At 38.2% G+C, this 27,502-nt stretch overlaps 1 protein-coding gene across 1 annotated transcript in view; it reads left to right on the forward strand.

The window, feature by feature from the left end:
• The window catches only part of PTPRT (protein tyrosine phosphatase receptor type T), a 776,285-nt gene that overhangs the window by 515,860 nt on the left and 232,923 nt on the right, over positions 1 to 27,502 (forward strand). Inside the window, exon 11 of the mRNA XM_061209812.1 lies at positions 22,428 to 22,701. Within this exon, the coding sequence (XP_061065795.1) occupies positions 22,428 to 22,701 (274 nt within the window). The remainder of the gene's footprint in view (positions 1 to 22,427; positions 22,702 to 27,502) is intronic.

Genomic DNA, 27,502 nt, shown 5'->3' on the forward strand with positions numbered 1-27,502 from the left:
CCTTCCCCTGACCTGCTGAATCAGGAACTCTGGGGATGGAGCCCATCTGGCTGTTTTAACAAGGCCTCCAGAAGATTCCGATACATGCCAGAGTTTGAGAAGCACAGTTCTGAGGAGTTGGGTCCCAGATAGCCAAAGTCACATCCAGCTCAGCTTTCTTGAGCTCCTTTTCTGGATCAGAACCTGTGATTGGTGACTTCCCAAGCATCATTTCATTTTATACTCCCAACATCACACTGAAGTAGACAAAAATGCTCCCCCTTTCTCAGGTGAGAAAACTGAGTTCCAGAGAAGTTGGCTTGCGCAGCTCATATCTTTGAGAGCTGTAGGCCTTGTCTGTAAGCTTTTATGGAGACTCAGATGCATTACATTGTCCCTTTTTTTCATTGTTGTTACATAGTTTTCATCAATATCTTTACTGATCAATGGGTTTTCTAAGCAGTGTAGAGCTGGAGGCTGAACCACTGCTGAGAATGACTTCCAGGTGAGCCACGACTTTGCTAATGTTAAGTCTGATTGTAGGACGAGGAAGGGGGCTCCTAAGTATTTGTAATAATTGCTATTAATGGCATAGATTGTTAGTATGCATTCTTTCTGAATAGTGATGTGAATTCTAAGTATAAAAGGCCACAGCTCAAAAAGATACCCCTTGATTTTTGGAAGGAACTCCCCCTGCGTAGTGACCCAAGCAGCTGTGAGTCCCCTATTAGGGACTTTGGGGACCAGACGAAGTAAGACACACTCTATCTCCATCTCCTCTGTACAGACATCTTGGTTTTTCTCAGGTTCCTGTTTTCTAGTCTAAACACATCAGGGACTGTGTGTGTGTGTGTGTGTGTGTGTGTGTGTGTGTGTGTGTGTGTATTTGCTTGTGGTAGGTTTTAGCCAATCCATACAATAAACAAGTTTATTGTTTCAGCCATCTGAAACAATAAACTTAATGTTTGAGGTTTATATCACTCCATCAGGTTTTTGTGCAATTCTTAGCCATTCCCATATGGTTGAAAATTTGGGTCATTTCCAGTTATTTGTTGTTATAAATAACTCAGCAATAAATATATTTATTCATGCTTTTCTTTTGGTATTGTATCTTTAGATAGGAAAAAATCCCCACGAGTGGAATTACTGAAATGAGTAAAATGGAACTAAAATATATTGAGTGCCTACACTTATATTCAGGCACTGATAGCCAATTCATATATATTAACCTTTTCATTCTTTAATTAAAAAACCTCAAAGTAACAAGCGCACATAGTTGGGAAATCAAATAGTCAAACCCTTCTCTGCTCCACATTTTTCAACCCCCTAGTCCTGTACCCCAGAGGCAACTGCATTTTAATTCTTTGCCATTTCTTCTGGGAATTGGCAATGTCACTACATAATGTGCTATTTTAAAGTTACTGATTACAGACATTGTCTATTTACTTCCCACTATTATAAATGAGAATTTGTCTGTCTTGAATCATCCAGCTTCCCCATGTAGTTATACCACTAGTTTTAGTTAAATAAATATACAATAGCTAATTTTATAATTTGACAAAAGCAGGCTACTTCAGTGCCAAGTGATATACTACTTTTATTGTAGTATTGTGTGATTAACTTAAAGCTCACTATGTACTAGACACTATTTTAAGTCCTTTATCTATATTAACTCAGTTAATTCTCATCAAAACTCTATGAGGTAACAACAAATTGTATCCCTGTTTTAAGATGGGAAACTGAAGTACTGAAAGGTTAAGTAACTTCCCAAGATCATGCAGCTAGTAAGTTGCTAATCTGGGATTTGAACATGATAGTCTGGCTCTAAAGCCTGACTCTTAACCACTATGCTATACTTCCTCTCATTATTCTTCCTATTTTGTGCAGTGTGTTTTTTAACATTCATCATAGAATGTACAAGTATTCTATTTTATGCAGGCAATATCTTTATTATACTATTAATACATTTTTCTTCCAACAGAGCTCTACCATTTCAGATTTACTATTAAATACTCTTTTTTTTCTTTGATTTTCTTGGTGTTGTTTCGGCCATTTTGTTCTATTTTCTGGAAAAATAACCAACCTTGTCTAGCATTTGTTTAAAACTTCAGCAATCATGGCTTTTCCTTTTAAGAGCTATTTACTGTTGTCTGATTTTATTTTTCTCATAGCATCACTTCTTGTTTTTGGAAGCAGTCATTTCTTTTCTGAGGATAATGTTTTGATTTGGAGAGTGATAAAGGTTTTGCTGACTCCTATATTATCTCTGTTTCCTCTGGAGTCGTTTTTTCCCCATTTGAATTGACTACTCTCTTTCATGTTAGGGCATTTCTCACCTAACTGGTGAGCTTTGGTAGTCAGTGTTTAAAAGTAAGGTGTTGTAAAAGTTGACCAGAAGTGCTGTTTTGCGGGGGTGAAGGCATTCAAACTCTCCAGAGATGAAACCTCCTATCTCCTGCCTGAGGGGTAGGGGGTAGATATGTAGAGGCCCATGTTCCAGGGTTTGATGGTTTCAGGTATAGACTTTTGATCAACACCCCTATTTTCAGCCCCGCATTTCACTTCCACATCCTCCACATTTTATTGCCACAAGACCAAAGTCTCACTTGAGATCCATCGTGCAAATCAACTCCATTTTTATTCACATCTCTTTATGATTTGACTTTCTTTATCCTGCCGCAACAGATATCACTCTTCTGGCCATTTTCAGTCTTCCAGAATTTTGTTGAACCCTCTCATCCACTAATGGCCCCTCTCCTGTTCTTTTTTTCCTTGCAGATTTATATGCTTTTTCATCTTTTACCATCATGTTAGTGGGGGTCTCAGGAGAGAGAGGAGGTAAATGGAGTGCATTAAATTTTCCACTTTTAACTAGAAGTTTACTTACATTATTATCTAATCCAGTTCTCACAATAATCATTTATGGGACATTATTATTGTCTTCAGATTTCCAATATCATTTAAATATTTAAAGGAAGGTCATACAACTAGTAAGATTCAGAGCCAAAATTCAAATTTGATGCAGATTTTTAGATTCTATGCTCTTTCTACTTCCAGGTCATAAAGGTGTTTATGAGTCTTGAAAGCCTTTGCCAAATTATTTCCCCAATTTGATGAATCAGTTTACAGTGCTGCTGGAATTATATAATCCTACCTGTTCTACCATAACTTCACTGAGATGGCATATTATAATTTACATTTACTTTGATAGTTTAATGGGTTTTAAATGGGAACATATTATCATTTTGATCTGAATTTCTCAGTGTACTGGCAAAGCAGAATTTTTTCCCTATGTTTTATACTGTTAATGTTTCTTTTTTGTGAGTTATCTTTTTAACATTCTTTAACCATTTACCTATAGCAGTGAAGGTGGTTCTTGACCAGAGTTAATTTGCCCCCAGAGGCAATGTCTGGAGTTAACTTTGGTTGTTACAACTTGGGACTAGGGGCTGCTACTGGCATCTAGTTAGTGAATAGAGAGAGACCAGGGGTCCTGCTAAACATCCAACAATGTACAGGACAGCCCCCTACAACTAAGATCATCCAGCTAAAATTCTAATAGTGCCAGGAGTGAGAAACCCTTGAGGATCTTGATAGCGCTTCTGTTTGTTTTTTTTTTCAATGTATGATTAGATCAGAGATTCTCAATCTTTTTGGCCCCAAGACCCCTGTACATTGTTAAAAAATAATGAAGTCCCAAAGAGCTTTTGTTCTTGTGGCTTTTGTCTAACAATATCAATATGCTCTATTAGAAATTAAAGCTACATTTAAAACATATTTTTAAAAAATAATAGTAAACTCATTACATATTAATATAAACAATGTATATTTTTTAAAACAATCAAATTAGGGAGAAGAGGTGCACTGTTCACATTTTTGCAAATATTTTTAATATTTTTAAGACTGACTTGTAGAAGATAACTGGATTTAATATTTTTAAGACTGGCTTGTAGAAGATAACTGGATTCTCATATCAGTTATGTATCAATTTATGTTGCCCATTGAATGGATATTTTATCCTTTATCCTTGATATTTTGTCCTTATTTTGTAACATTATGCATTGGTCATTTGAAAACATTCACTGAACCATAAAAATCATCCAAATGTTGACACATTTCATTATACAACATCAAAGTATTATATTTGCTAATATCACCACCAAATCTCATCAGTAAAGTTTTCAAGTATTGGGAACCTAAGTTCACAGTGACAGACAACAAGTTTTCCAAATTATAATTCTCACCTGAAGCTCAGTTATGAACAAATACCATCAGTGTCCCTTAAAGTGACAGATAAAATTCATTTATTTTGGAGGTGTTTATCAAATATCCAAATGTGAATAACCACAATTTGTTAGTTATTCTTTCAAGAAAAAAAAATGGTGCTTCATTAAAAATGTGACTAGTTCAGCATGTAACTCAAACAATCACAGAAATGTTTTTCCTTAAGAAACCATAGTACTTCAGTAAGCAGAAGACATGATTTAGGCTTACTTCCTGTTGTGTCACATGAATATTAAAAAGCTGTATACTCAAGGGTTGAAATGAACACTTTTTACTGCTTCATCCAGGACATTCTTAAGCAAAACTGGCATTTTTGTTTTTTCATAGCAAAAAACAAATGTGGTGGTGACAAATACAATGACAAGTACAGTTGGGTACCACTGCTGGTAAAACCAGCAGTTTTACTCACTATTGCCTTTGCATTCAGTGCAAATATCAACAGAGTGGAAGAGGCAAATAAAGTTGTAGTATACTATTAAAATCATTTTGACATTGCAGAACCACTGAAAGGGTCATAGGACTTAAGCTTTTATTCATTTGGGTTTTGTCTATCAATATCAATATGCTCTATTAGAAATTAAAGCTACATTTTAAACATACGATAATTTAAAAAAATAATAGTAAAGGTGTTCACAGACCACACTTTGAGAACTGCTAAATTAGATTGATTATATTGTATCCAAGGGTCTCTTTGCCTCACATCACAAATTCAGGGCAAGGCTTCCACAGGAGGGTCTCTGAAACGTGTTGTATATAAGAATATCCAGTGAGCTTGTGCAAAGTTCATATTTCCAAGCCCTACATTGAGAAATTCTTAGTAGGGCTCTGGAATTCACAGGCGATTCTGTTGTTAGATGGAGACCTGGCACCTACAGTTCTCCACACATAGGTGATTTGTATTCCTGCAGATAACCTCATCAGTGGGTTACATTTTCCCATAGGAAAAATCCTCTAATTGGTGTTACTATTCTTCTATAGCGTTTATTTGCCCTATCTGGCACTAATATGCCAGTTATTATGATTAGTTTAATGGTTAATTAATAATCATTCCATTTAGCTTTTTAGAGCTTAGAAGGTCTTTTTGAGGACAATTGATTTCAGATGGTCTTATAAAAAAGTGCTCAGAGGGAGGAGATATGGGGATATATATATATACGTATAACTGATTCACTTTGTTATAAAGCAGAAATTAACACACCATTGTAAAGCAATTATACCCCAATAAAGATGTTGAAATAAATAGATAAATAAAATATAGGAAAAAAAAAGTGCTCAGAGGATTTTCGCCACTTTCCTTTCCTTAAGCAAATGTCTTTGTTGCAAGTAGAGAATCCAAGGCACCCTATTGATTACTGTTTTAAAAACAGCCGCTGTAGCAGCTTCCTCTGTAAAAGCATCACTCTGGGTTTTAATCGTGAAGTTTGGAGACTGACTCCCTATCAGAGCTAGCCTTGTTCAACTTTATTTTTTTTCTTTGCTCCTTTCACAACATAAAATGACTTTAGAAAACAGCAGTGACATTTCAACTGAGAACTTGGCAGGAGGGTAAAGGGGTTGCTTCCCAGGACATCTGAGGAAGAAGGCAGTATTGGGAGACCTAGGGTGAGGGAAACAGCCTGGCTTTCCACTGGGGGACATAAAAAGCTTCAGAATGTTTATTAAAAAACAAAACAAAATAAAAAAGGAAGATTTTCAGTTCCCCAAAGTGGGTTTTGCTTTTTTTTTTCACTTTATGGCTTTTCAAAATTTAATATGTAAATGTATTAACCTGAAATCTTTTAAAATGAAGATTCTGATTCAGTAGATCTGGCATGGGGCCTGCGATTCTGTGTTTCCAGCACATTCCTAGGTGATGAGGATGCTGTTGGTTCATGGACCAGTGTGTAACAAGGTCTTACAGCATTCTACTTCTCCTGGCAGTTGTTGATAGGCACTGTTTGCCCTAAACATTGTTTATTACTTAAGTCGACGTAAGCTGTTTTAAAGTTTTTGTTCAAATGAGCCATTAACATTAGCTAATAGAGTTATTGGTCAGTGGTGATTATAAATTCTTCTTTATACGTTAACTGTATCCTTGATTGATTGAAATGATGCTTTGCAACATGAACCTGAAAAATAACACTCTGAAGTTAGGTAGGGGTGGAGTATATTTATTAAAAATTCCAAAGTCACATTACTCAGCGAGGTAGAAGTGTATTCGGCATGGATCATGCCATGTCACCCATGTGCAGAAATCCATTTGTCAATTAAAGATATGATACTACAGCTAGTTGTAGTATATTATATTAAATGATCATTTTCAAAGTTCTTTCATATTCCTCATTATCTTTGATCCTCATTCATAATACCGAGGTAGTGAATATAAGTATGACTTTATTGTATCATTTCATTTAAAATAGTTTAATTTAGATTCCTGACAAAAATAAGCTTATAGAAATTATAGAAAAAATTTTAAAAAGGAAAAAGTCATTATGATCCATCATAAAATATTAACATTTGGGATGGGGTTTTCTCATTTTTCTTTACCAAATTAAAAAATTAAGTTGAACGTAATTTTGATCCTCCCTTACAGTGTTGCATCCTACTTTTGCCACGTATCATAATAGCTATTATATTATCATTTTAACATTTTAATGATGTTTATTGGGTACATCTTATTTTATTTCTCCGAATTGTCAGCAGATCCTCTCCACATTTATTGAATACTTCTTCAGTACTGCTGATTTGTGATGCTACCTCTGTGTGTTTGTGTGTGTGTGTTTGTGGGTATCCCACTATATTCTTGGTTTGCCTACACTGTTCCATTAGGTCTTTCTCTTAATTGATCACTGTGTCTGCACCACCCATTTTAACTATAGCTTTACAAAACATTTTAATATCTGGTCCTTCTAATGATTCTTATTGTTCCAACTGTTCTTAGCTATTTTCACCCACTTCTGTTTTCCTGTGAATTTTAAAATCACTTTGTCATGTTCCCTAAATAATCCCCAGTGGAATTTAGTTTTAATTGATTTAAAACACTTACTTAATCCCAAATGGTTACATGAGCATGAACTCTTTCACACTGAAAGAGGGCAAACCTATCCACCCAGGTCTTCACTATTTCTTAGGAAATCTGCCTCGATTCCTCCATGTAGATGACATCAAGAGCTACTTCGTTAAAATTGTGGTATTTTCTGTTATCTTTCCACCATTATGTCTGCTAACTGGGTTTTGCTGGTATTTAGGGAAACCTTGTGTGAGAGTGTGTGTGTGTGTGTGTGTGTGTGTGTGTGTGTGTGTGTGTGTTATCCATCTCATTTGCTGAAACCTCTTGTGAGTTTCTTTAATTAAATTTTAGTATCTAGTTTACCAGTCTAATAATCACATCATCTGTGCATAATGAAAATTTTGTGTTCTCCTTTACAGTTGTAATATCTCTTATTTTGGTTTTATGTTTTGTCGCATTGGGTAGAGCTTTTTGGGCAGTGTTTGGGTAGAGCTTTGTGTTACTGCAACCTCCAAGACTTATCCTCCAGTAAATTCTTCTTACGTTTGATGTTAGTGGTAGGTTTGAAATAGCTTTTTTTTTTTTTTTTTTAAATTTATGGCTGTGTTGGGTCTTCGTTTCTGTGCGAGGGCTTTCTCTAGTTGCGGCAAGCGGGGGTCACTCTTCATCGCGGTGCGCGGGCCTCTCACTATCGCGGCCTCTCTTGTTGCGGAGCACAGGCTCCAGACGCACAGGCTCAGTAATTGTGGCTCACGGGCCCAGTTGCTCCGCGGCATGTGGGATCCTCCCAGACCAGGGCTCGAGCCCGTGTCCCCTGCATTGGCAGGCGGATTCTCAACCACTGCGCCACCAGGGAAGCCCCAAAATAGCTATTTTTAAACATCATAATAAAAAATATCTCTATTGCATCATTTATCTTTGTGCCTTTTTAAATCAGAAATGGATATTAAATTTTATCAAATGCCTTTTTAGCATCTATTCATATGATCATATTGGTTTTCTACTTGGACTTATTTATGTGTTATTTTCCTAGATTTGTTTTTATTACTAAATCTGTCTGTGTACCTGAGGTAAATGACCTACTTATGGGGAACCAATTTAATAGCATATTAAAAGAATAATTTGTAACAATTTGAGACTCTCTCCCTCTTTTTCTGTCTTATGTAATTGCTTATATAACATGGAAATTATCAGTTGTTGAAAGATTGAAAGAAATCATTGGAAAAGCCATCTGGCTCCAGTGTTGTTTATTCTAATTTTCTTTTTTATGGAATGCTTAATTAATTTATTGTCTTTCTTTTTTGTTTAATAATGGCTTTTCAGATTCTGAAAACAGGTTTTTGTCCTATCCCATAGGCATTACACATCATTGTTCTCATTGTAATAGTTCTAAAGTATATGAAATTGTGGTTTTGATTTCCTATTTGATATGAGAGTTACTTAAGAAAGTTCTTATTTTCCCCAATTGGAAGTTTTTATTTGTTTAGAAGTTTGGTTTAATAACATCTGGTTCCATCTCATTATACAGAGGTAATATAGTGTATGCCTTTCCATATACAGAGAATTTATTGATTTTTGTGAATGCCCCTTGACATTTTGGTCCTCCATCCCAAATATGATCACTTAAGTATTAAAATATTATTTCCTTCTCTATCATATTTTCTGGGAGTAGCTTTCATAATTTTTTGTTTTATTTTTATTCATAAATACAGACATTTCAAATGTATACATACACAGCCTTTTTCTTTTCTCTTTTGTGAGTTGTTCTGTTGTTAAGCTGAAAAATATTTGTGCCACTCCAGATTATTTTTTTTCGAATTTCAAATCTACAGGCTGTTACAAGAATGGCACAATAAACATCCCTATATCCTTCTCCCAGATTCACCAGTTGTAAATATTTTGTCAATTTACTTTATGTCTCTTCTCCTGATCTCTGAAATGCTTGCTAGGTTAGTTGTAGTAATCATGACTCTTTAAAGCCTCCAGTTTGTATATCCTCAGAAAAAGGTCAGCCTTCTACATATCCACAGTGCAGTCATCACACTCAGGAAATTGAGTGCAGTATCCAATCAAGAATCACACATTGCATTTGACTGCCATAGTCATTTTGAAATTTTTCAGTAAACAAATTAAATTTTGAACCGTTTGAATATAATGTGGTTTGTCATATATGGTGAAGTCTTAAATTTGGTGCGCTTTTTTCTCATAATTATGGAATTGTCCCAACACTATTTATTGATAAAATTTTCTCTTTTCCACTGCCTTGCATTGCCTCTATTTCTATATATAAAATTCGCACACACACATACGCACATACACACCTCTTTCGTTTTCTTTTAATCGTACTCCAATACCCATGGTTTAATTATTTTAACTTCATAATATGCTCTAATATCTAGTAGTGGTTTTTCACTCACATTCCTCTGTTTAAAAATAAGTGCTGAACTGTATTTCCTATTTTAAACAAACAAACCAAAATAATCCCGTTGACACTGTTAGAATTTCAAAATTGAGGTCATCTACATCTTCGGGCCTTCAAATTGTCACCTAACTGACCTCCTATTTTATACTATTTGCTTTTTCCAAAAAAAAAACCACATCAATTTGGCAAGAATTGACATCTTTACAATATGTGATGCTTTCATCCAGGGCTTTAGCATTTCTGTCCATTTATTCATCTTTAGTTCAGCACAATTATTTAACACCCACTGTGCCAAGCCCTGTGCTAGGGACTGGAGATATTCTCTTATATCACTCAGTAGAGTTTTTTTTTTTCTTTTCCTTTCCCAAGTCAGGCCTGTACATGTCTTATTTGTGTTATCCTTAGCTATTTTTTTAAAGGATTCTATTCTAAAAGGGTTTTTCCCTTACCTCTTCTAGCTTGTTTTTCATGTTGTACAGTTTATTTATCTCTATCTTCTATCAAACCACTTTACTGAATTCTTTTATTAATTTTAAAAGTCTTTCACTTGATTCTCTTCGACATATTAGGTCACAGTCATATTATCTACAAATGATGATAAATTGCTTTCCTTTCTAAAATGTGTATCTCTTCTGTTTTGTGTCTTATTGCATTGGCCAGAATTATCCCATTTTAGATACAAGTTCTAGAGGTGAAATGACTTGCTCAGCATGTCAGACAGAGCTAGTGAGTGGTAAAGCCAGAACTAAAACCTCAACCTTGCTTTTTTGGTGCAGTAAAGGTCACTAAAATAAGGCCATCCATCTAAATATAACTGACCCCATATCTATCCAGTTGCTTTTTCCTAAAAGGAAGGTTGACATTTGCAGTGCTTTCAGTCCTCTCTTTAAATGACTTAACCTCTTAGGTGCATACACAGACACACACACACACACACACACACACACACACACACACACACAGAGCGGGCATGATGATGATAAATGATATGGAGAAGAATTAAGCAGTGAAGTGTAACAGGGTGTAATGTGGTTGGAGTTGCTGTTTTATTTTATTTTTTTAATATATAATTTTTAAAATATTTATTTATTTTGGCTGCACTGGGTCTTAGTTGCAGCACGCGGGATCTTTGTTGCAGCACGTGGGAACTTTAGTTGCAGCATGTGGGATCTTTTAGTCGCGGCATGCGGACTCTTAGCTGCGGCATGCATGCGGGATCTGGTTCCCCGACCTGAGATCAAACCTGGGCCCCCTGCATTGGGAGCACGGAGTCTTACCCACTGGACCACCAGGGATGTCCCAAGGTTGGTATTTTAAATACAGTGATCATGTAAGACTTCTCCAGCAGAGGTGAAGAAGCAAGCCTTCCAAGGGTTATGTATATCTGAGGGAAGAGCATTCCAGGCATCAAGGATAGTAAATGTGATGGCCTTGAGATGGGAACATGCCTATAGGTATTCAAAGGACAGCAAAGAGGCCTCATAACAGAGGGCCTTGGAGACACTGTAAAGATGCTGCCTTTTACTCTACATAAGGTGGGAGGCATAGTGGGGCTTTGAGCACAGGAGTGTCATGACCTGAGTCATGTTTTTAAAGGGTCACTCCAGCCACTGTTTTGAGATTGTTGGGGGCAAGATTGGAAGCAGGAAGACCAGTTGGTAGGCTGTGGCAATAATCCAATCAAGAGATCATGGGGTCTTGGTAGGGTAGTAGCTGTGGAGGTGATGGAAGTGGTCAGATTCTGGGTATGTATTGAAATTAGAACCACGGGAGTTGCTTATGTACGGTATTGTGAATGAGAGAGGACCAGTGATTCAGAGAAAATACATGAGGGCTAAGTCTTCTGCATTATGGTTTAAAATATATCTCCATCCCAGTAAGTACATGCTCAATTAAAGCTAGTTATACTTCTTTTAAATATTTGAGAAGAAGATATGGGACTCTAGCCATCATCAGTTGGTTGTCTGGTTTCTCCTTTTAAGGTTTCTTTTGATTTTATCTGATAATAATTAAAACTTAATTTGAACTCTTCAGTTGAATTGTTATGGCCCCTTTACACAACATATGTTTCTTCCTTTAAATTTCTACTCAAAATCCACTTTTGTTAAATTTATTAAATGCAGTTCAATCACAGGAGAAGAGTCCAAATGGAAAACAAGGCAAATCTTTGTGGTCTAATTTGATAACACTGTAATAATAATGCATGCAGCAGTTGTTTTGGCTCCAGCCAACTTTTAGAAAAAGCACTTTACTCTGTAGAAAGAATGTTCTAGACACACTATCTCATTTAACCCTCACACTATCCTGTAAGCACCCCTCTTCTCAGAATCTTTCCCTGGCCAAGTTCCTCCTTCTGCCCTCCCCATATTGAATTGTACTGAACAGTTAATATCTGTCTCCCCCATCTCAGTTCTGAGCTCCCAGTGCCCAGGGGCCATATTACATTCAAATTTTAACCTGCTACACTGTAGTCACACAATAAATATCTGATGAATAAATGAATAAGTACATGAAAGACAGAGTGGGCAGTAGATCACACAGCTAGTCAGAAGCCAGGGAAAGATGCACATGCACATATTCCGATGCTAAGCTGCAAATGTATTCCTCTCCCCACTTCCTTGCCTCCTCTAATGGCTATTGTGACTAAGCAAATCGTGAACAAAAACAGGAATTCCCAGAGCCTTGGAGTAAAGGTTGGCTAACTAAGACATATCATTGTAAATTTCAGTTTCATAGTTCCAAGTGACCTTTAATGTGCGGAATGTAATTGCAAAGCTAGATTCTGTTGGGGATTACAAAGCTCACACTTGTTTCTTAGCCCATCTTGTACAATAATGCCAAAAGTTTATCATAGCATTTCTGTATTAAAATGTGTGCATCATTGAATACTAAAGCACAGACTCTTTTGAAGGGAGAAAGAACATCCAAGATCACTCAGTCCGTTTCCCTCATTTCTTTAAGAGCTTTATTGAGCTATAATTTGCATACCATAAAATTCAGTCAGTTTTAAGTGTACAATTCAATGATTTTCAGTAAATTTGTAGGGTTGTGCAACCATCACCACAGTCCCATTTTAGAAAATTTTCATCACGCCATAAAATACCCTGTGCGTGAGTGCAGTTGATTCCTGTTCACACCTGCAGTCCCAGGCAAACACTAATCTGATTAATGTCTCTATAAATTTGCATCTTCTTGACATTTCATGTTAATGGAGTCATACAGTATATATAGTGTTTTTCATCTGGCATCTCTCATTTAGCATAATATTTTTGACCCTCATCCATACTGTAGAATATATTAGTAAATTGTTTCTTTTATTGCTGAATAATATTTCATTATATGGATATACCACATATTGTTCATCTGTTCACCACTTGATAGACATTTAGATTGTTTTAGTGTTTTGGCTATTATGAATAATACTGTTATTAACATTTGTATACAAGTTTCTATATAGACGTAGATAGATAAATATTTATGAATGGAATAGCTGGGTGAATGGTAGCTTTATGTTTACCTTTTTAAGGAACGTCCAGACTATTTTCCAAAGTGACTGTACCATTTGACTTTCCCACAGCAATGTATGACAGTTGCAGTTTTCCAATACCCTTGCCAACACTTGCAATTGTCTCTTTTTACTGATAGCTGTTCTAAGTGGGGAGGGGGGTAGTTTCTCATTGTGGTTTCTTTTTAATTGTTGTTGTCTTATTTTCTTTTGTTCACTTTTGTTTTTATTTAAAAAATTTTTTTTATTGAAGTATAGTTGTTTTACAATATTATTTTAGTTTCAGGTATACAGCATAGTGATTCAGTATTTTTACAGATTGTACTCCATTAAAAGTTATTATAAGATAATGGCTGTGATTCCTTGTGCTGTACAATATATCCTTGTTGCTTATCTATTTTATACATAGTAATTTGTATGTCTTAACCCCATACCCCTAATTTGCCCCTCCCCGCTTGCCTCTTCCCTTTGGTAACCACTAGTTTGTTTTCTGTATCTGTGAGTCTGTTTCTGTTTTGCATATATATTCGTTTGTATTATTTTTTAGATTCCACATATAAGTTTGATTCCTTCTTTATATCCTTAGTTGTGGAAAATCTTTTCTGCTAGTCTTCAGGTCATTTTCAGAGATAGCTACTCTGTAAACAGTTGTAATTTTGGTGTGCCCATAGGAGGAGGTGAGCTCAGGGTCTTCCGACACCACCATCTTGGCCACACCTCTTAAGGTTGACCATCTTTTCATGAGTTTATAAACCACTTGTATTTTATCGTTAGTGAAATGTCTAGTCAAATCTTTTGCCAATTTTTAAATTGGGTTGTTAGTGTTTTTATTATTGAGTTGTATTGTGTCATTATGTATGTTAGATATGTCATCATACCTTGCATACCTTGCATACGTTGCAAATATTTTCTCTCAATATGTAGCTTGTCTTTTCATTGGTTTAATAGTGTCTTTTGAAGTCAAATTTTTTTTTTTAAAAATCTGATAACATCCAATTTATCAGATGCTTGTTTTTTTGAAAAGTCTTCTGGGATTCTGATAGAGATTGCTTTAAATCTATAGATAAATTTGATGAGAATTGCCATCTTAACAATATTGACTATTTCAATCCATAAACAGGGACTGTCTCTTCATTTACTTAGATCTTCTTCATTTTTTTCAGAAGTTTTTTATACTTTTCAATGTCTAAGTATTTCACATCTTTTGTTTAGATTTATTTTTAGGTATTCTTTTTGATACTATTGTGAATAGAATTGTTTACTTAACTTCATTTTCAGATTGTCCTTTCCTAGTGATAAAGATAATTCATTTTTGTATATTGGTCTTGTATCTTGTGACCTTATTGAAATTGTTTTATTTCAAGTTGTGTGTGTGTGTGTGTGTGTATATTCTTTAGAATTTTCTACATACAGAATAATGTCACCTGCAAGTAAAAAGTTTTACTTCTTCCTTTCAAATCTGGGTACCTTTAATTAGTGAATTAACTAGTTTCACTGGCTAGAATCTCTAGTACAATGCCTTATTTCATTGGCTTGAATCTCTAGTACAATGTTAAACAGATGTCCTTGTCTTATTACTGATTTTAAAGGGAAAGCATTCGATCTTTTACCCTTGAGTATGATGTTAGTTTTATGTATTCTGTAGATGGACTTACCAAATTTAGAAAGTTTTTTTTTTCTATTCCTAGTTTGTTAGTACTTTTTATCATAAATATGCATTGGATTTTTTTTCAAATATTTTTTCTGAACCTGTTGAAATTATCATGATGTTTCTTCCCTTTATTTGAAAAATATGGTGTATTGCATTAATTGATTCTGGATATTAAATCAACCTTGCATTCCTGGAATAAATCTCACTTAGTCATGATGTACAATCTTTTTCATATGTTGCTAGATTTAGTTTGCTAATATTTGGTTAAATATTTTTTAGATCTATATTCATGAAGGATAATGCTGTAGTTCACTTTCACTGTAATGTATTACTCTGGTTTTGATATCAGGGCCTTACAGAATGAGTCAGGATGAATTTCCTATTTTCTGGATATCAGAACTATTTATTGTTTTAATATTTGCCATATGGGCTGGGACTTTTTGAGGGAAGAATTTAATTACTAATTCAATTATTTTACTGGTTATATTGAAATTTTCTGTTTTTTCATGAGTCAGTTTTGGCAAGTTGTCTTTCTACGAATTTATCTATTTCATCTATGTTATCTATTATTTGGCATAAAGTTTTTCATAGCATTCCCTTATAATTTTTAAAATTTCTATAGGCTCAGTAGTGATGCCTCCTCTTTCATCCTTGATTTTGTTAGTTTATGTCATAGCTCTTTGTCTTTGGATCAGTGTAGAGAAAGAGTTGCCAATTATGTTGATCTTTTCAAAAACCAACTTTTGTTTCATTGATTTTTCACTCTTATTTTTATGTCTTCTATTACATTGATTTTCACTCTAATTTTTATTCTTGTTTCCTTTCTGCCTATTTAGAGTTTAGTTTGCTCTTATTTTTCTACTGTCTTAAGGTAGATACTTAGATTAATTATTTGAGATCTTTCTTCTTTTCTAACATAGTTATTTAAAGCTATACATTTTCCTCCAGTCACTACTAAAATTGTTATTGTTGCTAATACTGTTCAGTTTAATCATTGCTCTTTGGAGAGAGAATGTGCTGAGCTCCTCACTCCACCATTCAAGAAGGCCCATACCCTGATTTTTAAATATGAGGAAGTTGAGGCATATAGAGGTTATTTCAGGTTGGGTTCTTCCAGAAACAGACTCAGGGATGCTGGGTGGGCTTCCACTCCCTACTCTGGGCCACCATGGCTTCCCCCATCATGTACAGATGCCTGTTTGCTCTGCCCTGTCTAATGGCTTTAGGACTGAACCATCTGGGAGGGAACTAGAGCAGGGCAGTTCAGAAAATCTTGAACTGTACTTATAAGTTTTGAGGTTGGTTGTAGTGTTGATGAGTTAATTGTGAAACTGTTTTGTGTGTGTCATGTGACAATGTATATGAGTAAAATATTGATATTGAAAATGAGGGTTCTTGGTGTAGGAATTTGGAAAAACAAATATGGGAAAGGTAAAGAAGAATCTTGTGTTACTGGATTTGAATTGGCAATACCAGTATGAACTAATCAGTATGAACTTATGATGTTAAAAAAGGTATTTCACAAAAAAAAAAAAAAAAAAAAGGTATTTCACAACAAGGTCCTACTGTATAGCACAGGCAACTATATTCAATATCTTGTAATAACCTATAATGGGAAAGAATCTGAAAAAGAATTCACACACACATATGTATGAGTGAATCACTTTGCTGCACACCTGAAACTAACTCAAAATTGTAAATCAACTATACTTCAATTAAAAACTGTATTCCTTAATTCTGTCCAGTTAAAGGGCATAGAAGCAATTGTTTAACAGTACAATGAGCTTACTTGGTGCCTAGAAGTGCCTGATTATGGTTCCAGGGAAGGAGGGCACAGGTGAACCTCAAACATCTTGTGGTGCCTGCAAGCAAGGGTGTGCTCAGTGATCAATGGGGCCACCAAAGGATGTGCGAGCTGCCTGAAGGGGCTTCCACTGGACTTAAAACTATTTTTATTTTACTCTTACTTAGATATTTTATAGGAGAAGTCACTGTGATTGATGGAATGTTACCATATGCCTCAGCAGAGTTGGGCTGAAAACAAAGGTTGAAAAATACTTTGCCTAACTGGATCTCTGCTCTTATGCAAGTCCCATGTGGTCATTGGTCATAGGTGCCCTGTAGGGGAACTGTTGGTGCCCATACAGATCCCCTCATCTCCCCTTTCCTGCAATGTGCCCATCCTCCAGATTCTATGTGCTTTGATGCAAATGGCCCTTGACCGTGACCATCTTTGAAGGGTTGCCGTTAGGCTACAAGAGCCACCTTGTTTGACCCACAAAGTTGGGAGCACCTGGGAGTTTGTCTCTGCAGGAGGGTCCATAACCAATAACTGATTGGTATCAGAGGCTCAAACACCCTTGGCTTGAGATAAGACAAACTGTGGGGTACAATTTATGCTCCAGAGCTCCCTATGGGATCAGGTTGAGTCTGGGACCTGGCCTTGAAATCATATTCTTACTTAGCTTCTGCCCTCTTCTCTCCTCTTCCCTCACTCCCTTACTGGTTTCTCCTGGGACCACTTCTTTAACAGATTATTTGCATTGAAACTTTGGCTGAGGGTCTGTTTCTAGAAGAACTTGAACTAAGACAAACCTATTTCTGGGAGAACATTGGCTCAAATATGCCACTTTCTGAAGTTGGGCAGCATACCCTCCATCTGTCTTCTGACTTCAACATTCTGAATGGATATAGCCTCTGGCTGGAAACATCTTCCCTGGATATAGAAAGGGTGCCACAGGATGTGTCTATGATGGAGGCATGGGTCTGATAGGTCCCTGGTTCCCCTCAGTGGTACCTGGTCAGAGAAGCATGAGTCATCATCTAAACCATTAATTCGGAAAGCATGAGGGTCCAGTGGCAGGGTTCTTCCAAAGCCTGCAGAGGTTCCTGCAGGTTTTGCTCTTAAAGGCATCTAAGGCTATTGACCTCTACGAGCTGGGGTCTTGGACTTGGGACCAGAGTAGAGTATTCTTGTCTCAGGAGACACTGAAACTAAAATATAGAAGTTGCTGGCAAGCCTGGGTCTGAAAAGTCAGGGAGGAGAGGGGAGGGGGGTATCAGTCACTGTAGAAAGAGGATGAACAATGGACATTGACGGTGAGGGAACCAAAGCTAAGGAGGTGAAAGAGGTACAAATGCCCCTTGGTCTTATGCATTGAGGTGAGGTTGCAGCCTAGCTTTCAGGGTCCTGAAAGAAGAGACCCTTATAATAAATTATGCAGAAAATGTGGGCCTAAATGTCCACCTTCTCATTGGGAGAAATAGAGAAGGTATCACAGGAGGGGGAGATGTATGAGTAAATGTTGTATGTTGTGAGGTAAGCGTAGAAAAGAATAAGTTATTCTCGTACTATCAGGAATTTTCTACTTAAAAAAATCCTGTCTCTTTACAAATGATCCTGAATAGTTTATTCTAACCACTTATTTTGCACTAGAGTTAATGACTTGGTGGGGGGGAGTGGGTAGTCTCATTTAGGTATGATTTAATCATCACCAGCAAGCTGAAAAGAGCTTCGATAAATATATTTTCAAGAGAATGATGATGAGAATGAAGTTACCTCAGAAACAAAAATAATGCCCCCTCTCTCGTTTTTCTCCCACCGCTTCCTACAGTATGTATTTCAGGGACAGGAAAGTCTCATAACTTGCTCGGCCATTTCTTACCTCCTTCCCCTTAGTCAGAGCTCCCAGATCTTTGAGAAAGGCTGCATTCCCTGGCAAAAAAGATTTATATGACGAAATGGTTTACAGCTTTCTGGCTGCAATTGTAGATTTGCTTCTGAATGGACAGACTACAGACACAGTGGGCCTCAGGAAGCTGCTGGGTGTGCTCTGGCACACTGATCCCAATTGTATGTGAACCATATGTTGACAACACAGTTTAACGCAAAAAATACCCTTTGCTAGTCTTTGTGATTTCAGACGAGGCTGGGTGGAATAGAGCTATGCAATTTCAGCTGCCAAGCAAAACAAAACAAAAAAATGCTTGGAAGGCCCTCTGCACATTTTGTTGGCTTATGGAAGAAGAAGGAAGGTAGAGAAAATGAAAGGATACTGAACTGACTGTGAGTCTGGATTTCTACTTTTGCTGCAGTTTGACACCCGTGCGGCACTCAGCCTCTCAGCCTCAGCTGCCTCATCTGTAATCTGGCTGCTGAGTTTGGTTCAATTGACAAGTGAGTCCTCAATAAGCAGATTGGTGGGGAGGAGGGGGCAGTGGGGTCACAGGCTGACCCCTGGAGAGATGATTTGCCTCTCTCTGTAGCCCTTGGCAACATTCACGTGTCAGAGCTCAGTGAAGACCCCACTGCTTGGCTGTCCATGACTGCAGAATCTCATGCCACTCATGGGCAGCCCTCGGGCCAGCCTTGTGACTCTTCTATTTTTTTTTTTTTTAATTTATTGTTTGGCTGCGTTGGGTCTTCGTGGCTGCGCGGGCTTTCTCTCTCTAGTTGCAGCGAGCGGGGGCTACTCTTCGTTGCAGTGCACGGGCCTCTCACTGCAGTGGCCTCTCCCATTGCGGAGCACAGGCTCTAGGCTCACGGGCTCTAGAGCACAGGCTCAGTAGTTGTGGCGCACGGGCTTAGTTGCTCCACGGCATGTGGGATCTTCCCGGACCAGGGCTTGAACCTGTGTCCCCTGCACTGGCAGGCAGACTCTGAACAGCTGCGCCACCAGGAAAGCCCCTTTGTGACTCTTCTTGATCCATCCCATTATCGGAGGGACAGGGACAACAGAATGATTCTAGGGAGTGGAATCCAGCCCCAGTGAAGCTCCCAAGGTTTTGGGGTAAGGATGACAGAAGGATTCAAGGGTGGCATGAGAGTTCTGGGCTGAGAAACAGAGACAGAGGTCTTCTCGTGTGGGTGGGATTAACCCAAGTGGTGATTAGGGATAGGCTGGGCCTCAGGGGAAAGCAGGGGCCCACAGCTCTTTTCAACGTCCTGCTTCTGAGGATGAAGCTGTTGGTCCCTCCTGACCTGGTCAAGAGGGCATGAGGGCTGGATCGGTTGAGTGCCCCCCAAGCCCAGTGCAGAGTATTGTAGGTGCTATTGCAAGCGTGGACAGGTGAACCCAAGAGACTGTTGCTCCTTTTCTCTTAATTCCTTTCTGCCCTTCCCCTCATAGATTAGAGTCACATGAGTAACGGACCCTCAACAAGTAGTCCTTAGCACACTAGCCAGATTCAATTTTACTCGAGATTCTTGTTATACGTAAAGTAATACAGGTCCTGAAAACTGGCATAGGTGCTCCTCCACTCTCACCCCATGACCTCAGTTTGGGACTTGGGTCTTTGTGCTGTTTTTCAGGGACTGTTTTGAGCTTAACTGTCCTGATAACCATAGTGATGGTACCATTGAAAAGGACCTCAGAGTTGAGGATAGGATGAATATTAAAGTCGTAATTTAATTTAATTATTTGTTGACTTCAGTTTTATGTACACATACGGATGTCTCACACTCACACAAATACATACACACACTTTGGGCTGTTGGAGACACTCACTCAGATTTCATACACACTTATTTAGGTGTCCAAACACTCAGGTTCACATTTGTCTGGATGTTACACCCGCTCATTCAGAGAGTATACATGTTCGCTCAGCTTTCAGACACCCAGGTCCTACAGATCCTCATTTGGACATCGTTCACACTCAGATGTAGTTCGTGCTCCCAGAGAGGTTGGCCGCATTCACTCACATGTCACTCACATGCACTCTGGGCTGTTGAGTTCTTGTTCAGATGTGCACAGCAGATAGCAGGCATCTCATTGACTGTTGCTCACCTCCACTCACGTATCACTCATCCAGGGGCAGCACTCACATGCCCGTTTGTTTCCCATCCGCATTGCTGACCATCCCCATGCTCAAGGAGATCCAGGGGAAGACTTGACCTATTGATTGTGTCATGTTTCCTTGGGTCAGTCCCTCTGTAGCCTTTTTTCCCTAATTAAATAACCCTGTACCTCTGTCTCTACCAAGTTGTGCTTCTTAACCAAATGTCTTTAGATGGGTAGCCTGACTGAAGAATGGTAGCACTCACCACGTTCCATTTTTATAAACCATGTGTTCGTTCACTGTGCCATCTTTAAATGATTGGTTTGAGGCTATTGCTGCAGTCACTTCATTAATTTCCAAAAGTTCCTGGAGGTACTCTTGGGATAATTGGCTTAAATCATGAGTCCCAGAGATATGTGCAATAAAGATCTTCTAAAAAAAAAAAAAAAAAGCATTTATTCAAGAGAACTACAAACTGTGGGCATTTGAAGAGATAGTAAAATGTTATCAGAATTCACAAAATTTAGGATAACTTTTATGAAAGGAGCCTACCCATTTGGCATACAGTTGGTGTTTTAAAAAGGCTCGGTCATCTCTCTTCACACATTCACACCTTCTTACAGTCCTTCTAAGTTGAAGGGAATGTGTGAGATCACTAGACAGGAGCTCAGAAGAATCACTGTTTATCTTGATTAGGGTTTCTGCATCCTGTCAGATTGGGTGTCATGCTTATTTTCAATTTTAGTTCAATTTGGTCCATTTGAACAAGCATTCACTGATCACTATATAGGTATCAGGCAACCTGCTGAGCGGTATGTGAATGGAGGAGAGTGATACAGAGATAACTAAGCCACAACTTCCACTGCCTAAAAGGTCACAGTCTAGACCTAGAAACAGCAGTTCCATGCTTATGTTATTGCTGTCCCAAGCGGATAGCCATTAACGAGCAGTGGGGGAGCCGAGTAGGGGGAAAGTCATTCAGATTTGGAGGATCTATACTGGCTTCATAGAGGAGATGAAAGATAGGCTTAGCCTTTAGAGAAAGGCTTCCACAGGCAGAAGTTGAATGAGAGGGCATTGCAGATGGAGGAAGCACGAACTGGTGATGGCATAGGCTGGGATCCAAAGGAGGTTTGTGCAATAGCATGGGGTCTGCAGCAGCTGCAATGAGGGGTTTACCATAAGACTCTCTGAGGGGTAGACTAGAAGCCAGACACAAAGTGCCCCAAAGGTCAGGATGAAGAGTCTCGATTGTCTCATTTGAATAATGGAGAGCCTATGAAAGTGCTTGAAGAGGGACAGTGTTTATGTTTAGGAAGGTCAGTGGATTGACTGGTGAGTTGATCCAATCAGTTAGAGGCAAAGAGACTAGCTGAGTTCAGCTAAGAGGTGGGGAAGTGCCCAACCTCAACAATTTGATGGGAGCAGAAAAAAAGGGAGGGGCAGGTTCAGATGGCTGATGTCAAGTCAACAGAGCTTGTTGATTAAAGCAGAGTGCAAACCAAGGATGCAAGAAATGAGAATGAGCCCCGTATTCAAGATCTGGCCACTTGATGAGCAATGCTACCCTCACTAAGGAAAGAAATGTAGAAGGAGGTGCACACAGGTTTGTAGGGGTTGAAACTGAGTTGCGTTTTTGGACATACGCAGTGTGAGCTGGCTTTGGAACATCTAAATGGAAATCTGTTTCTACAAAGCAGCGGGTTTGTAAGTCTGAAGCTCAGGAGGGAGGTTTAAGTTGCAGACAGAAGTGACGATGATAAGTAAAAGTTCATCCCTCCAGGCAGTTGCTCATCTGCCTCTCCTCTTTCCTGTCCAGTGTTTATCAGCTGGTTGTCAAGGAGGAGCGACTTCAGAAGTCACGGAGGGCAGCTGACATCATTGAGTGCTTTTCGGTGCCGGTGAGCTATAGGAATGCCTCCAGCCTCGATTCTCTACACTACTTTGCTGCTGAATTGAAGCCTGCCAACCTGCCTGTCACCCAGCCATTTACAGTGGGTGACAACAAGACATACAATGGCTACTGGAACCCACCTCTTTCCCCTCTGAAAAGCTACAGCATCTACTTCCAGGCACTCAGCAAAGCAAATGGAGTAAGTATGGCCACATGGAGGCCATTTCTTGCCTTGTTTTTCCATTCTTAAATGAGAAGGCAGCATGGCTTTAGAGCAGAGGTTGACAAACTAAGGCCCGTGGACCAAATCATCCTGACCCATGCCTTTTTTTGTGAGTAAAGGGTTGTTGTTGGTTTTTTGTTTTTTGTTTTGAATACAGTGACGCCTATTCATTTCCATGGTCTGTAACTGCTTTGATGCTACAGCAATACACTTGAGTAGTTGAGACAGACTCTATGCTGCATAAAGCCTAAAATATTTACTATATGGCCCTTTACAGAAAAAAATTCTGAGACCCCTGTATTAGAGGATAGAAAGGTGTTTCACTTGGGCAAATCATATGCAGATCTGAGTCTTAATTTCCTCATCTATAAAAGAATACCTATAAATTTGATATCTATTAATGCACTGAACATGTTTTAGTTAATCAGTGACTGCTAACCCCTTTATCATTACCGTTAGTCACATTAGAAAGTATTTTTCTCCGAAAGACAAGGTAACCTTTTTGTGTCAAATATTTTTTTGGTTACTGAGGAGTGCCAGTCATAACATTACAAAATCACAGGGCTGTAAAGGATCTGAAAGGTCATCCAATATCTCCCTCCCTCCCCCTACATACAAAACAGTGCTTCAGTCAATATTACAGTATCACAGTTAACTGATGTTAATGATTATTCTTTTTTTTAAATTGGAGTATAGTTGATTTACAATGTTGTGTTACTTTCTGGTGTACAGCAAAGTGATTCAGTTATGTATACATATTCTTTTTCATTATGGTTTATTACAGGATATTGTAAATAGTTCCCTGCACTATACAGTAGCACCTTGTTGTTTATCTGTCTTATATATAGCAATGTATCTGTTAATCCCAAACTCCTCCAACCCCTTTCCTCTTTGGTAACCATAAGTTTGTTTTCTATGTCTATGGGTCTATTTCTGTTTTGTAAATAAGTTGATTTGTATCATTTTTTTAGATTCCACATATAAGTAATATCATATGATATTTGTCTTTCTCTTTCTGACTTACTTCACTTAGTATGATAATCTCTAGGTCCATCCATGTTGCTGCAGATGGCATTATTTCATTCTTTTTTATGGCTGAGTAGTATTCCATTGTATATATATATATACATATATACCACGTCTTCTTTATCCATTCAAATGATGAACATTTAGGTTGCTTCCATGTCTTGGCTATTGTAAATAGTGCTGCTATCAACATTAGGATGCAGGTATCTTTCTGAATTAAGGTTTTCTCTGGATATATGCCCAGGAGTGGGATTGCTGGATCATATGGCAACTCTATTTTTAGTTTTTTAAGGAACCTCCATACTGTTCTCCATAGTGGCTGCACCAATTTACATTCCCACAAACAGGGTAGGAGGGTTCCCTTTTCTCTACATGCTCTCCAGCATTTATTTGATGATGTTAGTGCTTATTCTTGAATACCTCCAATGACAGAGAACTCACTTCTTTATGTGGTAACTTTGCTGATCTTTGTGGAGGCTGTGGCTCTAAGAAAGCTTTTTTTAAACTGACTTAAATATATCGTTTATTGTAGCTTCTACCCATTGCTCTTGATCCATACTTTTAGGTCCCAGTAGAACCAGTGCAATCATCTTCTCAGGTGGTATTTTTTTTCAGTTACATAAGAACTTTTCCACCATTCACTTCCCCTCTATACACACACACCCATCTGGTCTTGTGTTCTGCAAGCTAACTATCTTTAAGTTCCTCTTATACTCAAGTATTTTCCATCTAGGATGCTTTTGTGGACATGTTTCAGGTTGCCATATTTCATCCAACAAATAGATAATGAACAGTGACGTTTGCTAGACCCGATAGTTCATATTAAGAGTATGTAGTATGTGCCCTCAAAGAGCTTCTATAAATGTAAGGGAATCTTATGTGCCATGTTGCACAGTGTTTCGCTCACTGGAGAAGGGAAAGCTGAGACAGAAGCAAGATTTGGTGAAGTTCTTACAGAACAGCCTGTGGCCAAGGTAGTCTAGTCTGTCAGTGGCAGTCATTACCTTATGAGAAACCTGGATTGAGAAACTAATTAACATTTAAAATGTCCACCTACCCATTTAGATTGCACATTGGTATTTCAGTTCTGCATTCATTACTGGTTCAAGCAACATTCCTCACAGAGAGTATAGAACTACAAAAAGAAGCCAGACTGCCTTCCACCTGTCCATCTGGTCTTCCCTCTGCATGCACCACTCTGAGGTATTGAGGAGGAAGACATAAAGATGGCCAGAAGCATCTGGGAGCTCATCTAGTTCTTGGTTCTCTGCATCCCATATGAGCCAGTTTCTTGGTTCAGCACAGCCCTGAGAAGGGATGGCCTTCCCTGCTCTTGGCAGCATATCAAGTGGTACTGTTGGGTTTCCATGCTGTGGAGCAGAGTCGTAGCTTCATTCAATTCACCTGCTATCACATTCCTACCAAGATTCTCCTGATGAAAACCCAGCAACAGACCAAGTTTGTAGAACCCAGGAAACTGGAAAATGGACCCCAGGAGAGATTTCCCCAACCTGAGCATGGTAGGTCCTAGAAGAACAGCAGATGAGGCAGGAGACATCGTATAATAGAAACCGTTTTCAAGACGTGCGGTTTTGCCATTGGGAAAAAGTCACCCCACTGTGAAGCTACCTCATCTAAGAAGCAGTTTCTACTACTGCTTCCGAGATAAACAAAGCCATTTAATTACTCATGCCTCTGATCCCACCCCATGTGTACACCCATTTGGGAACTAAGGTTTGCTGTAATGAAACACGAGCAGGGGTGGAACTGGATGGGTGCTTATGCCAGGTGTCTTGAGGGTGTAGTCGGCCTCACAGGAACAGAGAGGAAAAAGCTGTGGGAGGTGGCACTAAGAGTATTGTATTTTTCTAGCAAGAGAAAAACCACACACCATTTCAAATTACTGTGTAGTATTAAGTTTTACTGAAAAGAGTTGGGTGAAAGGGACACAGGAGCAGGAAAGTCATTCTCGGTCTAACACATCTCTGCTTGGCCCCCTCAGATTTCGCCGTATCATAAAGGGCGGAAGACAATGCAGTTAAGCCTGGAGGATTTTTGAGGAGAAAATGTTGTAACCCACAAATTTCTTATCAGCCAAGTTGTTGTTCTTGTGTAAATGCATCAGAAAGACATTCTCACCATCCTGAGGGTCCCACAGGTCCTGCTTCTAATAAATCATTCAGAGAGCAACTGACCAAGCAATGAATCAAAATAAAGAAATCAAGAATAGAGAAATATGAAATAAAAAGACCCACAGGGCTTCCCTGGTGGCACAGTGGTTGAGAGTCTGCCTGCCAATGCAGGGGACACGGGTTTGAGCCCTGGTCTGGGAAGATCCCACATGCCGCGGGGCGGCTGGGCCCGTGAGCCACAATTGCTGAGCCTGCGCGTCTGGAGCCTGTGCTCCGCAACAAGAGAGGCCGCGATAGTGAGAGGCCCGCGCACCGCGATGAGGAGTGGCCCCCGCTTGCCGCAACTGGAGAAAGCCCTCGCACAGAAACGAAGACCCAACACAGCCATAAATAAATAAATAAAATAAATAAAATTAAAAAAAAAAAAATTAAAAAGACCCACAGTGAGCATGGAAACTAATTAAATATCATATTAATGCTAAATAATTGCTCTAAACATGTTACAAAGAGGCTAATATTAAAAGCAATTACTTAAAGAAAAGATGTATAATGTAAAAAGTTAACAGTTGTGATCTGGGTCTGTAATTCACTCTTATGTCAACAAAAACTAAGGAAGAGTTGGAGGATTGATGAATGTAAATAAAAATCTGCTAATTTTCCCACTTTAGACAGGATGGAATAGCTAATGACTATTTCATTTTTGATACTAAGATTTTTTTTAAGTATACTTTTTTGGAACAAAAAGGCAGCCTTCCAATCTATCGTAGAAAAGCCAGAAGACAACAATCTGCAAAGAAAAGGGGGAGAAATAAAGGAAACTATAAGTAAACATGAAAATCAGCAACTATAAAGCAAGCCAGAAAACAGAAGCACTATGTTTTTTTTTAAGTGATGCTTTACTCCCTTCATAAAGGGGTAAAATGTCTTGAGTCAAGTAAAAACCAGAATTCAGCAAATCTATATCACTAGAAGATTAAAAACAAAGGTTAGGGCAGAGTTATATTACATTTAAAAAGTTAAAGGAAAGCAGATATGGCCATTTGTTGCAGGATGGTTGTGGGCAAGGTTGAATGATTTACTATCAGTCAGTTTCATTGCTTCCAATCCCATCTACAAGTTTCAGTCAAAACAGGGTAAGAGAATTTTAGGGTTCAGATATATTTATTCTATGAATAGTAAAGATGTTTTTTCAGCTTAGCAGAGTGGCTAAATATTCAGCCTTTACAATCAGACTGCCTATACACAAAACCCTAGTAACTGTGTGACTTTTAAGTAACCTATTAAAAGAGTTAGATGTGATTGATTAATTAATTAAGGACACATCTAACAAGCACACACTCTATGTTCCCCCCACCCCCTAAAAAAGACACCTTTTTTGAGTGCTGGGAATAAAGCAGTAAGCCAAACAGACAAAAAATCCCTGCCCTCATAGCATTTACATTCCAGTAGGGGAGAGACCAAAAATAAATAAGTAAAATAATGTGTCAAATAATTAGTCATTAGGTTTAGAAATGTGGAGGTCACTCATTAAATCTTGACTATTATTAGGATGGGAGTAAAGACATTTTGTAAACTCTACAGTGAATATAAATGTGGAGTAATTTAATCCAGCCCTATAA

The sequence above is a fragment of the Eubalaena glacialis genome, chromosome 13, assembly GCF_028564815.1.
Source record: "Eubalaena glacialis isolate mEubGla1 chromosome 13, mEubGla1.1.hap2.+ XY, whole genome shotgun sequence".
NCBI lineage: Eukaryota > Metazoa > Chordata > Mammalia > Artiodactyla > Balaenidae > Eubalaena > Eubalaena glacialis.